Source organism: Fragaria vesca, linkage group LG4 (assembly GCF_000184155.1).
Source record: "Fragaria vesca subsp. vesca linkage group LG4, FraVesHawaii_1.0, whole genome shotgun sequence".
In the NCBI taxonomy this organism is placed as follows: domain Eukaryota; kingdom Viridiplantae; phylum Streptophyta; class Magnoliopsida; order Rosales; family Rosaceae; genus Fragaria; species Fragaria vesca.
Genome location: NC_020494.1, coordinates 12,418,746 through 12,431,504, shown reverse-complemented (window position 1 = coordinate 12,431,504; position 12,759 = coordinate 12,418,746). Strand labels below are relative to the sequence as shown.

Genomic DNA, 12,759 nt, shown 5'->3' with positions numbered 1-12,759 from the left:
GTTGAATAAAAAAAAAAAAAAAAAAACAAAGAATGAGAGGAATTTGAAATGAGGTCTAGTGAGCAAATACTTTATTGAAAAGTAAAATGGATGTGTAGAGAGAATGAGAGATATAGTGAGCAAATTTAGAAGTCCCAATAGCCACACTCATTTTCTTTTCTTTCTTGATTATGTTAGTACTTTTGCACTAAACCAATATAAACAATGAAGCAAAATAAGATGTATATTATAAAATGGTTAAACCAGTCGAGGCAACTGATATATATATATAATGTATTTCCTGGAATCCATTTGCAACTGGTACAGATGAGGAGGTTTTCTCCAGAATACATGTCAACACTAAGCAACAAAGCAAAAACAGTGCCGGACATGGCACATAACTCATTCACATGGAATAACTAAGGTTCTTCTGTATTGCATAAATAGGCCATGCAGGACGCAAACCAACCAGCAGCTTGGCTCCAACCATAACGTCACTTGCTAACATGCCATATGCTTGAGAAATGAAACACAAACAATTATTCTTTAGATGAGCTAAACCCAAACCGTGTAGCAACATTGCCAGTTCTGCAAAAGAAAAACAGGTATTAGTGTTCCGACTGTAAATATTAATAATACCAAGCAATAACTAAGCATTAGAAAATTATTCCCAACAGGTAAATATTTCCGGCGTATCAAAAGAGAAAAAAACAATAAATATTTGCGGACCTGCTCAGAAACGTCAAGTCGGCCTGATGATGTGAGAGGGTGCTTCTGAAGTTTCATCAGAAATTCTTCCACTGCTTTTATTGCAACACTGAACAATCACATTTTCTAACACAGCCTTTCCCTTGGCAGAGAAGTTTGAAGTACCCCCGCTACGATCAGAAACTGGCGTAGGGGAACCAGGATTCTTTGAGGTAAGGTCTAGGCGCTCAAACATTCGTGCAACACCAGCAATTCCTGCAGTCATCTCACGTTGAACTCCTTTGCTAAGCTCCTTGACTGAGTTGTTACGAGCAAACAGCTTTTCCTTCAAACCTCGAGTTCCTTTTGAGATGGACTCTTTGTACCTTTGACAATGTGAATGTTAGACGAGAGCATTTTTTTTTTCTGTAAAGAGTAAATATTATCTTCAATGGGGTGCAGCAGGCAGAAATAGTTGTACCTGACTGAAGCAGCAGACAGCTTGGACTTGATAGACTCTGGGAAATTTAGCATCTCGGATGGGATTTGTCCCTGTGAACCATTAGGTGTTGGCTGGCCAAAGAGAACTCTGTGTTGACCAAAGAAGTGGTATTACACATTAAAACAAACAGAAAAAGGTCTGTAGAAAATAAGGAAAATGGAATGACCAAGTTCAGATCATGATTCATTTATACATGGGAGAATACTTTTTTTTAACTTGATATTTCAGTGCAAACTGCATTCTAATAGAATCAATACAATGCAGAGACTGGCTGGGGGTATTAAATTCCATTCATGAGCTTCATGGAATACCTTGGTTTGAAAGGAACATCATTGTTGGCAGCAGTGCTGCAGATAAAAGATGGTGGAGGTTGAACAACGTGTGGTCTTGGAGAAGTTGGTGAATCACCTCCTGGTGAACCATAAGTGAAACTAGGACGTTCTTCAGGAGAAGTTGGGTGTGCTTGCTCCAAAGCAGACACATTTTCAGCATGGGAAAAATTAAATCCATTGGAAGGGGCCAGTCCCGAATATCTCTGTCTTTCCCTTCTGCGTGCATAACGAGCCCTGCTAGAAGCAGCAGCAAGATGCTGCATAATACGCTCGTCCAAATCGGAGTCATCTGAGAACGAATCCTGAAAAATACAATTTTCCCATTAGTAAGCATCCTATCTCAAAATTACAAGTAATAAAAAATTTCTAAATCATTAGAATCTCACATGTTCAAAGTCAAAGTCCTCAGAGGAATTGTGAAAAGTTGGGGGAGCAATAGAAGATATGTTTCTTGCCCTTGAGCGCTTCTCATTTTGTACAGCATCTAGAAGCCCTTGGCTAAAACACAGTAGTTAATCAACAAATAAGGATTAGCATAGAGAGATCAAGGATAAGTAGCACATTCCAGAACTCAAAAAAGTACCATACGGTCCATACCTAGCCGGATCCTTCAAGACAAGTAACTGCCAACAAATTGGGCATTCTTTACTTCTTTGTGACCTGAATAAACATCAAGTTCAACAAGAAAAAACAATTCATACAACATAGCAACTTGCATGGGTCATTCGTAAATTGAATTGGGTTTACCATTCTAATATACAGTGAAGATGATAGTCATGTTTGCAGCTGGTAATCTGAAAAACAAACAACACGCAAATTCTCAGAGTCAACACTCAATTCAACATCTAAATTGAAAATCACTCCACTCTATACTACCACTTTCACCAAATAACTTTCAAGTTTCAACTGATCATCATCGCAAATCCCCACCTCACCAATAAACTGAGGATGCCTGACCAGTGGCTGAACCAGGAATTCTAAATGGGTAGGGCTGCTTTTTAAGAGGACAAAAAATTTTGTTTGAGGTTTGTAACCCAGTAGGAGGCTCATCCTCACGCCTTTACTATAATCATCCAATACATACAACAGGGGGGACATAAAACCAAAACCCTGTAAATTAGAAATGACAACAACAAAAACTGTTTTCCAACCCAATTCTATCACTATACACTCTATAGATGGAGACTCTTCTAATACAACATCATTCACAGAATCAGGCTATATGATGGCTACAAAATCAATCCATGAAATTTACCAAAACCACAGTCGATCACAATTCATTTTCAAAAGCACATTGAAAAACAGAAACACTCATATATATATTCCGATCCAACATTACGAAACAGACCCAGTAAGACTGTCACCGAATTCAACAAAAAAGACAGAAACTTTATGGAGTTGGGAAATGATCTTACAGTGGAGGGGTCATCGGAGCAGAAAGGCTCGAGGCAGATACTGCACGAGTCTTCTTCGTCAGGAAAAGCAGCTGCAGACGGCGACGGAGTCCAGAAGGGTATTGGGTTATGATCAGAAGAAGAAGAAGAAGAAGAAGAAGAAGAAGGAGCGAAAGATGCCATCTTTTTCTGGGTGGAGCAATGTGGGAAGAAAAGGGTAAAGGGAGTGACTTTATGGGGAGGAAGATAGGAGAAGAAGAAGAAAAGAACCCTAGAAAAAGTGTCAAAATGAGGGAATGAGAGAGTACAGGGTCAAAGTAAAGAATTTTAAGGGGAGATGGGAAGAAGATGAAAAGAGAGCTCAGAAAACTCTGCGAACAAAACCGATTCACACGCTTTTGATTTGTTGATGGAATCAAAACTCGGAATAACTCTGATTTTATTTCTACCCTATTTGTCATTCCCTCCTTTAAGTTTTGGGTTATTGCTCTCAAGCACGTACTTCTAGTTTCCTCGCAACAAATGTTATAGGTAACAAAATTACAAGGCCCCCAATTACAAACCCCGACCCGAGTTTGATTCACCAAGCTGTCATCTTACATGCATCGAGCCTCGGTGGCTGAGGGGTTAAGGTTTGGCCTAAAAAAAATTTGGGATAGAAGGAAGAATTTCCAACTCTGTCATGAGAATAAGTTCGATATTATTTGATTTGGTGACATAAGTCTCTCGTTCATAAATAGGACGACATGAAATATGAAAATCGTAAGTCGACTAACGGATTACTAGTTATTATAATTCTCAGTTGTCATGCTTTGGAAAGTGGTATGACATACTCTATATGCTGTACATGTGGAGGTGGATGCATGTGAAGTGGCTCTATTACTTAGTACTCACCATTCACCAAGGTTGGTCGAAAGTGAATCTACTCTAACCAGCTAGTTGATTACCGCTTCTAATAGAGGAGATTGAGACTTTCTGATGTGGGTCGAATCGTCACATTTGTATGGAAACAAATGGTGTTGCACATAGGCTAGCTTACCTTCTAAAAATTATATTGTTTGATGGTGTGTTGTTTTTTCTTTTTGTTGTCGTTATTTGATTATGTGTAATTGATGATGTATATTTATGAAAATAGCAAGCCCTTTAGAAGAAATGCAGCTTAAGGCAAGGACCAACGTAGAAAAAGGTACAATGATAGTAGATTTCAGAGCTTAAATTAGAGGACATGTCATTGGACTGACCGTCCAACAACTCCAACCGCACCCCTACCGACGTGTGTACCTACGTGACCCCATTAACTCCATCCATCCCCAAAAACAAATCAAAACGTACACCCAATACGACACCGTTTCCTTCTGCCGCCTAACTATAATCCCCTACAGTCCAGCACACACTCCACACCCTCACACTGCTTCCCATGGCTACACTCTCAGCTCCCCTTCTCTTACCCCCAATTCATACCTCAAAATCCCGCCATACCCAATTGACCTTTCAATCCCTAAACCCTAGCCCAAACCCTAGAATCTTCTCATTCAACTCTTTTGTCTCAAATTTCGCTCCTTTACCGGCGGTTCTGAGCTCCTCCTCAGTCACCGTCGAACCCGGCTCCGACGTCACTCTCCGGCGAATATGCGGGACCCATGTTCCGGACCACATACTCTGCAGAATGGAGGAGCTGGGGTACGTGGCGCCGACGCCGGTGCAGCGGCAAGCTCTGCCGGCTTTGTTTTCCGGCCGGGACTGCATTCTCCACGCGCAGGTCTAAATTCGATATTGCTTTGATTGTTCGGGGGTAGTTTTGGGAAGAAAAAGTTTAAACCTTGGGTTGTTTGGTGATTTGTGTAGACAGGTTCTGGGAAGACGCTGACGTATCTGCTGTTGATATTTGCTGTGGTGAAGACTCAGAGATCGGCTGTGCAGGCCCTCATTGTAGTGCCCACTAGGGAACTTGGCATGCAAGTAAGAAACTTTACACACTTGGGTTACTGTTGTTGTGTTTGTAGTGTTTCTTTGTGTCGTGATTTTCGACATTTCGTGTAATATGGTTCGGAGAAGATGATAGTGTGTGTGTTTCTTGATGAGTTAGGTAACGAGGGTTGCTAGAATGTTGGCGGCGAAGCCGAAGGAGGGGGAAGTAGAGCAGAAAGCATGTACTGTTATGGCTCTTTTGGATGGGGGAATGTTGACAAGACACAAGAGTTGGTTGAAGGTGCTGCATCTTGGTTTTTGTGTAATTAATTGAATTGTTTGAATGTGCATGTTAGGAGGGGAGTTCAATATTCTTTGATATTTTTCTCATGTCTTGTAGGGAATTTTTTATTTCTTATTTTTAAATTTTTTGTGGGCTTTATTATTGTCTTAGGCAGAGCCGCCTACAATTGTGGTGGCAACGATAGGGAGTTTGTGCCATATGCTTGAGAAGCGTCTCATTAAGCTTGAGTCAATGCGAGTGTTGGTGATCGATGAGGTAAATTGGAACTTTGGAAGACAATTTGTATTTTGTTATCTCGTCAGCTGTTTTTGTGGCATAGAGTTTGAAGTCTTAACACTAAATGGCAGATGGGATGTTCTGTGAGTTGTGGGATTTATTAATTTTTCGTATTGCACTGTTTGGTTAGGTTGATTTCATGTTCGGTTCAAAAGAAGTCAGCTCTCTTCGGAAGCTTTTGACGTCTTACTCGTCAATCAATAGCCGTCAGACTGTTTTTGCCAGCGCTTCCATTCCTCAGCATAGGCGATTTTTACATGATTGTATACAGCAGAAATGGACCAAGGTTTGCTGCTATTGTTCTTGTTTCTACTTTACACCTTTATTTGGATACTCATACTCTGCTGACTCTATGGACATGCATAATTGTGTGTATACACTGTACAGAATGATGCAATTCATATCCACGTCAATCCGGTTCAGCCCATGCCATCATGTTTACACCATAGATTTGTGGTATGAAATTTCTTCAATAATCAACTCCATTCTTCTCACAGGTTTTTCTGTCAATTTATGTTTTTAATAACCTGTTTCGGATCTGCAAAATTCTGTCTTGGCTTAACAGATAAGTGGTAAAAACAGAAGGCATGAAACCTTGTTGTCCTTATTACAGTCCGATGAGATGCAGTCTGGCATTATTTTTGTTGGCGAGCAGGTTTGTGCTACATATCTTTGCTCTGTATTGATTTTTTAGGCTGAAGCAATCCTATAAATTTACCTGAACCGAGCTGCATCTGATTTCATATTAATGCTTTACCCAGAAGGTAGTCATTTAGGCAATTCATGTGTACAGAAGTTTACGATCTATAGTATGTTTTCTAAGTTGGATGGTTCATGTTCCTTATAACTATATGGATGGATTTCATTTAAGAAATATATGTTGTTATCTATTTTATAGTCCGAGAAGTCAAAGAAGGCTGGAAATGCTCCACCAACAACTCTATTAGTTGATTTCCTGAAGGCTTCATATCAGGGATGTTCAGACATCCTCCTTTTGGAAGAAGATATGAATTTCAACTCACGTGCAGCTTCTCTATCAGTAAGCAAATGCTGAAGTATTATATTTGACTTTTTATTGATGCATATATTGCAAGTATATGTAGGAACAACTTTGAGATCTAATCAAGCTAATGTCATCTTCTCAAAACCAACATCTGATTATGGTAGTTTGAAAAAAATGTTAAAGTTGTCATTATAGCTTGGGATGGTCACATATGGGAAATTATTTCTTTGCAATTTCATATATGAGGGAATAAAAACTGAGATGGAGTGCTTAAAGCCTTGAATAGAAAGGCCTTTCTGTTTTCGAGTTTCTGATATACCTTTTGAAAGTATCCAAACTCTTCAATTCTTGACCTTGTACTCTTGTTGTTTGGATCCATATGTTTTCATTGTTGAACTCTTCTGACATTTTGATCTACTTGATTTAGGAATTGAGACAAGGAAGCAGCTATCTCCTTGTGTCAACAGATATAGCGGCTAGAGGGGTTGACCTACCAGACACCACTCACATATACAACTTTGATCTGCCAAGAACTGCTGTTGATTATCTACATCGTGCTGGGAGAACAGGTAGGAAACCGTTTTCAGACAAGAAATGCACTGTAACCAACATTATAATGTCAGAGGAGCAATTTGTATTGCAAAAATATGAAAATGAACTGATGTTTAACTGTGAAGAGCTAATTGTATAGAATCAATTTTACCTCAATTGTGTACACAAATTGCCTTTCATTAGAGCTGTTTCATTCCATATCACTTTGATATCCAAGTAAACGAGAGTCAAACGAGCCACTTTACTTATGGGAGGAGGGTTATACAGTGAAAAATAGGGGTCTAGTTGAAGAACAATTCTGGAAATATAATCATTAATTACTAATGCTTTTTACCTGCAAGTTAAATAGGGCTGGACCTGTGTTAAGGTTTAGCCGTTTAGGAATCTTATCGACCTTTAATGGGTCCGAGTCACTTGGGTGTTCAATCAGCCTTTCTTCATAATCCTCATCTTTCTGAGAATTTACATCAGACTGTGCTTTCTTTACTGTGTTTTAGAACCCTCAACGTTCAATACATTGTCATCATTGGAAAATTATAACTTGTGCAAGTCTTTGATTTGATGAATCACTGGAAAATTAAATGGCAGAATTTCTTGTACAACAAGGTTTATACACATTAGCATGATAAGTGTCTTCCTCTACTCAGACGAGTAGTTTATAGTGATTGATATTGCATTATCTCTTTTGGTTCCATCCATATAGACGCAAAAACAAAGGATGGAAGGATGTTTTAGATCGAAAGTCCATCTTCGATGGTTGAATTTTTCAATATAACAGTTACACCAGAGCGGATGTAAAAGCCTTCTGAAGATCTATCAGCCTCCTGTACTCCCTGAAGTTCCATTCATAAACAGAAAATAAAAATTAAAACCTAATTGAATAAGCCTACATCAATATTGCAAAGAACAAAAAACTGAGCTTGAAGATCAGCAGTTAGATTAAAGTTTTAGGAAATGTAACTCTACCATACCTCAGTGTTTGCAATAATAACATTCTTCCCGATTCTAGCGTTTTTGTCGATAATGCAGTCTCTGCAATAACATCCATATTTAAGAATTAGGAGAAGAAAGAGTTTGAGCATTGTATCTAGTGAAAGAGAAAGGAGATTTTAAGAAGCTTGTACTTGATTTTTGTGTTCTCTCCTATTCCAACGGGAACTCTTCCTTCAGCTAACAGTGATAACACCTCAGAATCGGTTTCGTAGTAATCAGCACCAAGCATCACAGTGTCCTGCATTTATTTTGATGATCATAAACAACCTTTCCAACTTAAGCTAAAGATAATGAGAAAATGTAGAGACCAAACCTTTAGGTGAACATTTGTGTTTATCCGGGATCTGATACCGACAACACTGTGCTCTATAAGGCAATCAGTTAAGAAACTTCCATGTGATATGATGGAGTCAACAATCTGCACAAGAACAAGGCAGATTTTTACAATACAAAATTATCTGCCTTGATACATCATACAGGTACCTTCTCTAGTTCTCTATATGCTTGGTTTTTGTCGAGAGTATTCTTGTGATTGAACAACTAATTTGATGTCAGGCATTTTGATGCAAAGGTATTACTCAGTTGAGGAGCTTCAAGAGAAAATCAGAGACTAGGCCTCCAAGACTACTAACCTTGCTACCGTCAATCTTTGATGGAGGTAAGTTTCTTCTTGAAGTATACATTGGCTTTGCTGCATCATAGAAACTAAACTTGTTTGGCTGAAAGAAACAAATAAAGTAGGGTCAGATTCTATCTACGACGGTACCAGATCATCTAAAATTATGATTCCAAAATTCATAAATCATGATACATCCGATATTAGAAGACACCATTGTGACTGTCTTCAAGCACTAGATATTTTACCATCTAGCTGTACTTACATGCTCAGTGAGGGCAAGGTTTGCATCAAAGAAGGATCTGATGGTTCCGATGTCTTCCCAGTAATCATTAAACAGATAAGCCTGCACAGAATATATAGCGAAGTGTATGGCCTGGTTAGTGAGTTCGAATTAGATATGCATGTCTTGATTGCATCTATTGATTAAGTTTAAAAACACAAACATTCTTGAGACAAAGATTCAATACAGACCTTAATGAAAAATTCATTAGCTGAGGCTGGGATGATCTCTGATCCAAAGTCATTTGCAGTCGGGAAGCGCCATCTGGCTCAAATAGTTAGCATAATTTTCTCAAATTTCTATAACATTGGGTGTGTATGTGTGTGCACAATATGAATTTCCTTAACCCAGATAATCTATACATGATAATTAGCACCTTAGAAGATTCAGAAGTATCTCCTTCTTGAAGACATACACTCCCATCGAAGCAATGTATGGCTTCTTTAGTGCCTCCTCCACAGAAAGTCCCAAAACTGTTGTATCTACTGCCTGGTGTTTGCAGGTAGTACGAGCATGTAAGTGAGTATAGTCTAATGCCAGTTCAAAATGTTAATTACTAGTGATAACATTATGACTATTACCATTGCCTTCAGGTCGTTTCCTTTAGGCTTTTCGCTAAAGGAGAGGACCTTTCCTTTCTTGTCTATCTTCATCAAACCAAAATCTGAGGCTCGACTGTCATGGAAATGTCTCAAAATATTGATCGTCATATTTATATTACCAGGAAAATTAATAAAACTAGGAAAGTTCAAGAAAAACATAGTTCTGGTGAGATTAATAGCGTACCTGTCATCCATTGGCAAACAGGAAATGGTAATATCTGCACCACTTTGCCGGTGATTCTGTGAGTGAGATAAATTTGTTATGTTTGAGAATTGGAGTACTGAATGTATTTAGCGAAGCAAAGGTAAAAAAATTTGGTTTACTTGAATGTAGTCCATGTAGTCCATTCGATACAAGTGATCTCCTGATAGAATCAGGACATCCTCAATGTCTTTACTTCTAGCATCCTGCAGCAAAAACTGGTGTTATGTTGTCATGGCGCCAGTTTTTTAGGGCCATCCTACTCAGATAGTCTTTATCTCCTAAAAACAACTAGTTGCCTAACAATGAGCTATAATTTGTAATTTCCTGTCAGCAATTTCAACCAAAGGGAAGCCTTGCACACATTCTGCGCTCATAGCTATTCTTCCATAGTTTGTAAAATCTATATCCTACAAAATTCAGATTCTGAAAAAGTTTGTATTTATTAAATGAATTGTTGGGTTTCAGTACCTCAAAAAGCCAATGGAACTGTCGAACAGCGTCTGCGGTGCCCTGGAACCACTTCTTACCTGACTCTCCTGGAGTTTGAGTAGCAGCTAGCACCTGTAATGCCAAAGGGTGCATGTAACATTTTGTCAAAACCACTTGCTGGCTATGACAATATTAGTCTCAATGAAGCCAACATACCTCTACGTAGCCATCGCCAAATGTTGTGCCGCTGCCAAAGTTGTAAGCGCGGGAAATGTGCCTGTTAAGTGAGGCTGAGTTGAACTGAGTGAGAATGTAGACTTTGTTGATTCCACTGTTGATGCAGTTGCTCATTGGCACATCAATAAGTCTGTATGCTCCCCCTATTGGGACCTGAGAAGATATAATGTCGCATAACAAGTAACATTAACCACTTACATAATCACACAGAGTAAATAAGTTGCAGCTTTTTAGAAGGAAATAGAGAGCTTACAGCGGGCTTTGCGCGCCGTTTAGTGAGTGGGAAAAGTCGAGTACCGGCTCCACCTCCCAGTATGATAGCAACGACGGTCTTTGGGTCTCGCCTCTCTAAATCTAAGTCCCTTAGCTGCACTAGACAAATTTCCAGTTGTTATGAAGCAGAAACTTGTTAGTTCTTTGAACTGCGCTTCCCCCAGACTTCAATTGGGTATGAATGTCCATATTTTCACTTGCTAACAAAAATTTGGTGGAGAGTGTTCTTTTCTACTGCTGTAGTAATTTTTGTTCTTTCGGCTAATTACTGCATGTTATAGTAGTTTTTTTCCAAGTGGAGAAAAAAACATGTTATAGTAGTAAGAACAAAAATTTGAAAACAGAACTACAAAGACTGAAGTTTGAATCTGGCTCTCTTAATCATGGACTTCAATTTGACCAATTTCAATTGCCTGATGATCTCAAAGAAGTACATCTCATACCATCTTATGTCCAAATCATAAGCCTACGTACTAAGACTTCAAATAATTCTGAAATTTATTGAAGATGTAGGCCTATGCATCTGAAAGCATATTGTACTTTTCACATTGCATCGCATTGCTTAAAAGCTCCATACTTCTTTCTCTTAGTAATAAAATCTGACGTTTAATCCAATTATAGTTCTGTGATGCAACATAAAATCATTGTTCTTAGATGAAATCGGAATAAGTTTTTACCGTGAGGACAGAACTGAAATTTAAATTCTAAAACATTATACTTGATAGGGGCAAAATGTAATTGCTAATTAGACCCCAACCAAAAAGCAAATAGAAATATCAAGAGTCATGATGAACTGATGATTGGCAATAGCTTACCCCATGCATTATGCTTTGTTCTACTTATGGTTGTCTAATGAGACTCTGTTTTAGGCCAATGCATGCATGTTTCATCTATGTTGTGAGTTCTTGAAAGCTCACCTTGGACTCACCAGCTACATCGGCAGTAAGCAGAGACTTACAAACATGACCATTCTTCTTATTCTTAATGCTACTACCTCCTTGCTGAACTTGACTCAGCTGCAGCTTCTTCCCCATCACTTCTCCATTGCAAAATTTCACAAGCCCCCTCGGGTTCCTCCCCGCCAGCGCCACACTGCTACGTGACTGGATGGCCACGGAGAGGGAAATCCGGCAATGATCGGCCGACACTGCCATAGTTGGTGTTATTGGATTTGAAAATACAAGGAGAAGATTGGAAATGGTATAAATGGAGGGAGTGGCTTATATGTGCAAGGCCCGTGAGGGAGGTCTAAAGGTTACATGGATGATGCATGAGGCTATCCATATTCATTTGCATCCACCAGTTACATATTGCGTTTGTCTCCTTGCTAAAGAAGAGAAACATCTATTTCCAAATTAATCCTCCCACTGGCTGGGAAATCACGGAACAAAGAATCTGCTCAAAGTTCAAGGTTGCCTACAAAACCAGATCTTTTAGGCATTTCGGAAAGTTGTGGCGAGTCACATTTGGACTTGAGTTTCTGGTTCCAAGCTAAAACTCGATAAATTGTTTTTCTTTTTCTTTGTTACAGCTGGAGGACCGAATGACTTTCAGTTGTTATTACTAATTCTAGGTTTTTGATACTTAGAGTCTTAGAGTTTTGATTACATTTCACCGGCTTATGAGACGACGACAATCTTGAGAAGCCAACCGAGATGACAACAATTTTGTCATCGTCAAAAGAAATCGGGTCACAATCACCACTTAATCGGATCTATATATTAAAGGTGACAACAAAATAATCTATAATTTTCTCCAATATCTTATTTAATGATCATCCTTTTAATATATAATTCATCATGAAACTACAATTCTCTTCCATCTCCCTAATTTTTTTCACTACTATAATTCTCATTTTACACTTGCATTGTATGTCAATAATGTATCTATGCTCTGTACTGAAAAATAGAAAAATAACACAACCAAAAAATCTAGAGGGTATGGTTCGCATGCATTATAGCTCATTCATGCAGAAGCATTGTTGGTATTTAGCTAGTCATCAGTATTCTACGCTGTTGTTGCTCATCAACATTTTTTTTTTTACTGTAAACAAAAAAGAAAAAAGAAAAAGAAAAGGAGGTACTATGTGTAAATCAACATTTAAGTTAATATATATNTAGTATTATTCTTNTACTAAAAACAAAAAAAAAAACAAAAAAAAAAANAAAAAAAAAGAAAAAGAAA

The 12,759-nt window shown here is 38.5% G+C and overlaps 3 protein-coding genes across 3 annotated transcripts; 1 reads left to right on the top strand and 2 right to left on the bottom strand.

Annotated features, from left to right (window-relative positions):
* Nucleotides 1–376: 376 nt before the first annotated feature.
* On the bottom strand, nucleotides 377–3,233 carry LOC101309046 (E3 ubiquitin-protein ligase RHF1A-like). The gene is made up of 8 exons (XM_004296873.1): nucleotides 2,916–3,233; nucleotides 2,248–2,294; nucleotides 2,098–2,160; nucleotides 1,887–1,998; nucleotides 1,480–1,802; nucleotides 1,148–1,255; nucleotides 709–1,052; nucleotides 377–567 (listed from the first exon to the last, which is right to left on the bottom strand). Exons 1-7 carry the CDS (start codon nucleotides 3,075–3,077, stop codon nucleotides 722–724), a joined length of 1,146 nt encoding a protein of 381 aa, XP_004296921.1. The 5' UTR covers nucleotides 3,078–3,233; the 3' UTR covers nucleotides 377–567; nucleotides 709–721.
* A 1,192-nt stretch (nucleotides 3,234–4,425) lies between these two features.
* LOC101308757 (DEAD-box ATP-dependent RNA helicase 58, chloroplastic-like) lies at nucleotides 4,426–7,076 on the top strand. Its single transcript, XM_004296872.1, has 9 exons — nucleotides 4,426–4,653; nucleotides 4,744–4,853; nucleotides 4,981–5,103; nucleotides 5,257–5,361; nucleotides 5,513–5,668; nucleotides 5,770–5,838; nucleotides 5,948–6,037; nucleotides 6,281–6,421; nucleotides 6,813–7,076. The coding sequence occupies exons 1-9, from the start codon at nucleotides 4,524–4,526 to the stop codon at nucleotides 7,074–7,076; spliced, it is 1,188 nt and encodes a 395-aa protein (XP_004296920.1). The 5' UTR covers nucleotides 4,426–4,523.
* Nucleotides 7,077–7,478: 402 nt separating this feature from the next.
* On the bottom strand, nucleotides 7,479–11,769 carry LOC101308455 (glucose-1-phosphate adenylyltransferase large subunit 1, chloroplastic-like). Its single transcript, XM_004296871.1, has 15 exons — nucleotides 11,493–11,769; nucleotides 10,556–10,669; nucleotides 10,282–10,455; nucleotides 10,105–10,197; nucleotides 9,756–9,839; nucleotides 9,616–9,671; nucleotides 9,411–9,504; nucleotides 9,206–9,318; nucleotides 9,021–9,093; nucleotides 8,812–8,892; nucleotides 8,563–8,649; nucleotides 8,244–8,348; nucleotides 8,062–8,168; nucleotides 7,909–7,969; nucleotides 7,479–7,770 (listed from the first exon to the last, which is right to left on the bottom strand). Exons 1-15 carry the CDS (start codon nucleotides 11,727–11,729, stop codon nucleotides 7,669–7,671), a joined length of 1,581 nt encoding a protein of 526 aa, XP_004296919.1. The 5' UTR covers nucleotides 11,730–11,769; the 3' UTR covers nucleotides 7,479–7,668.
* Between the last annotated feature and the right edge of the window lie 990 nt (nucleotides 11,770–12,759).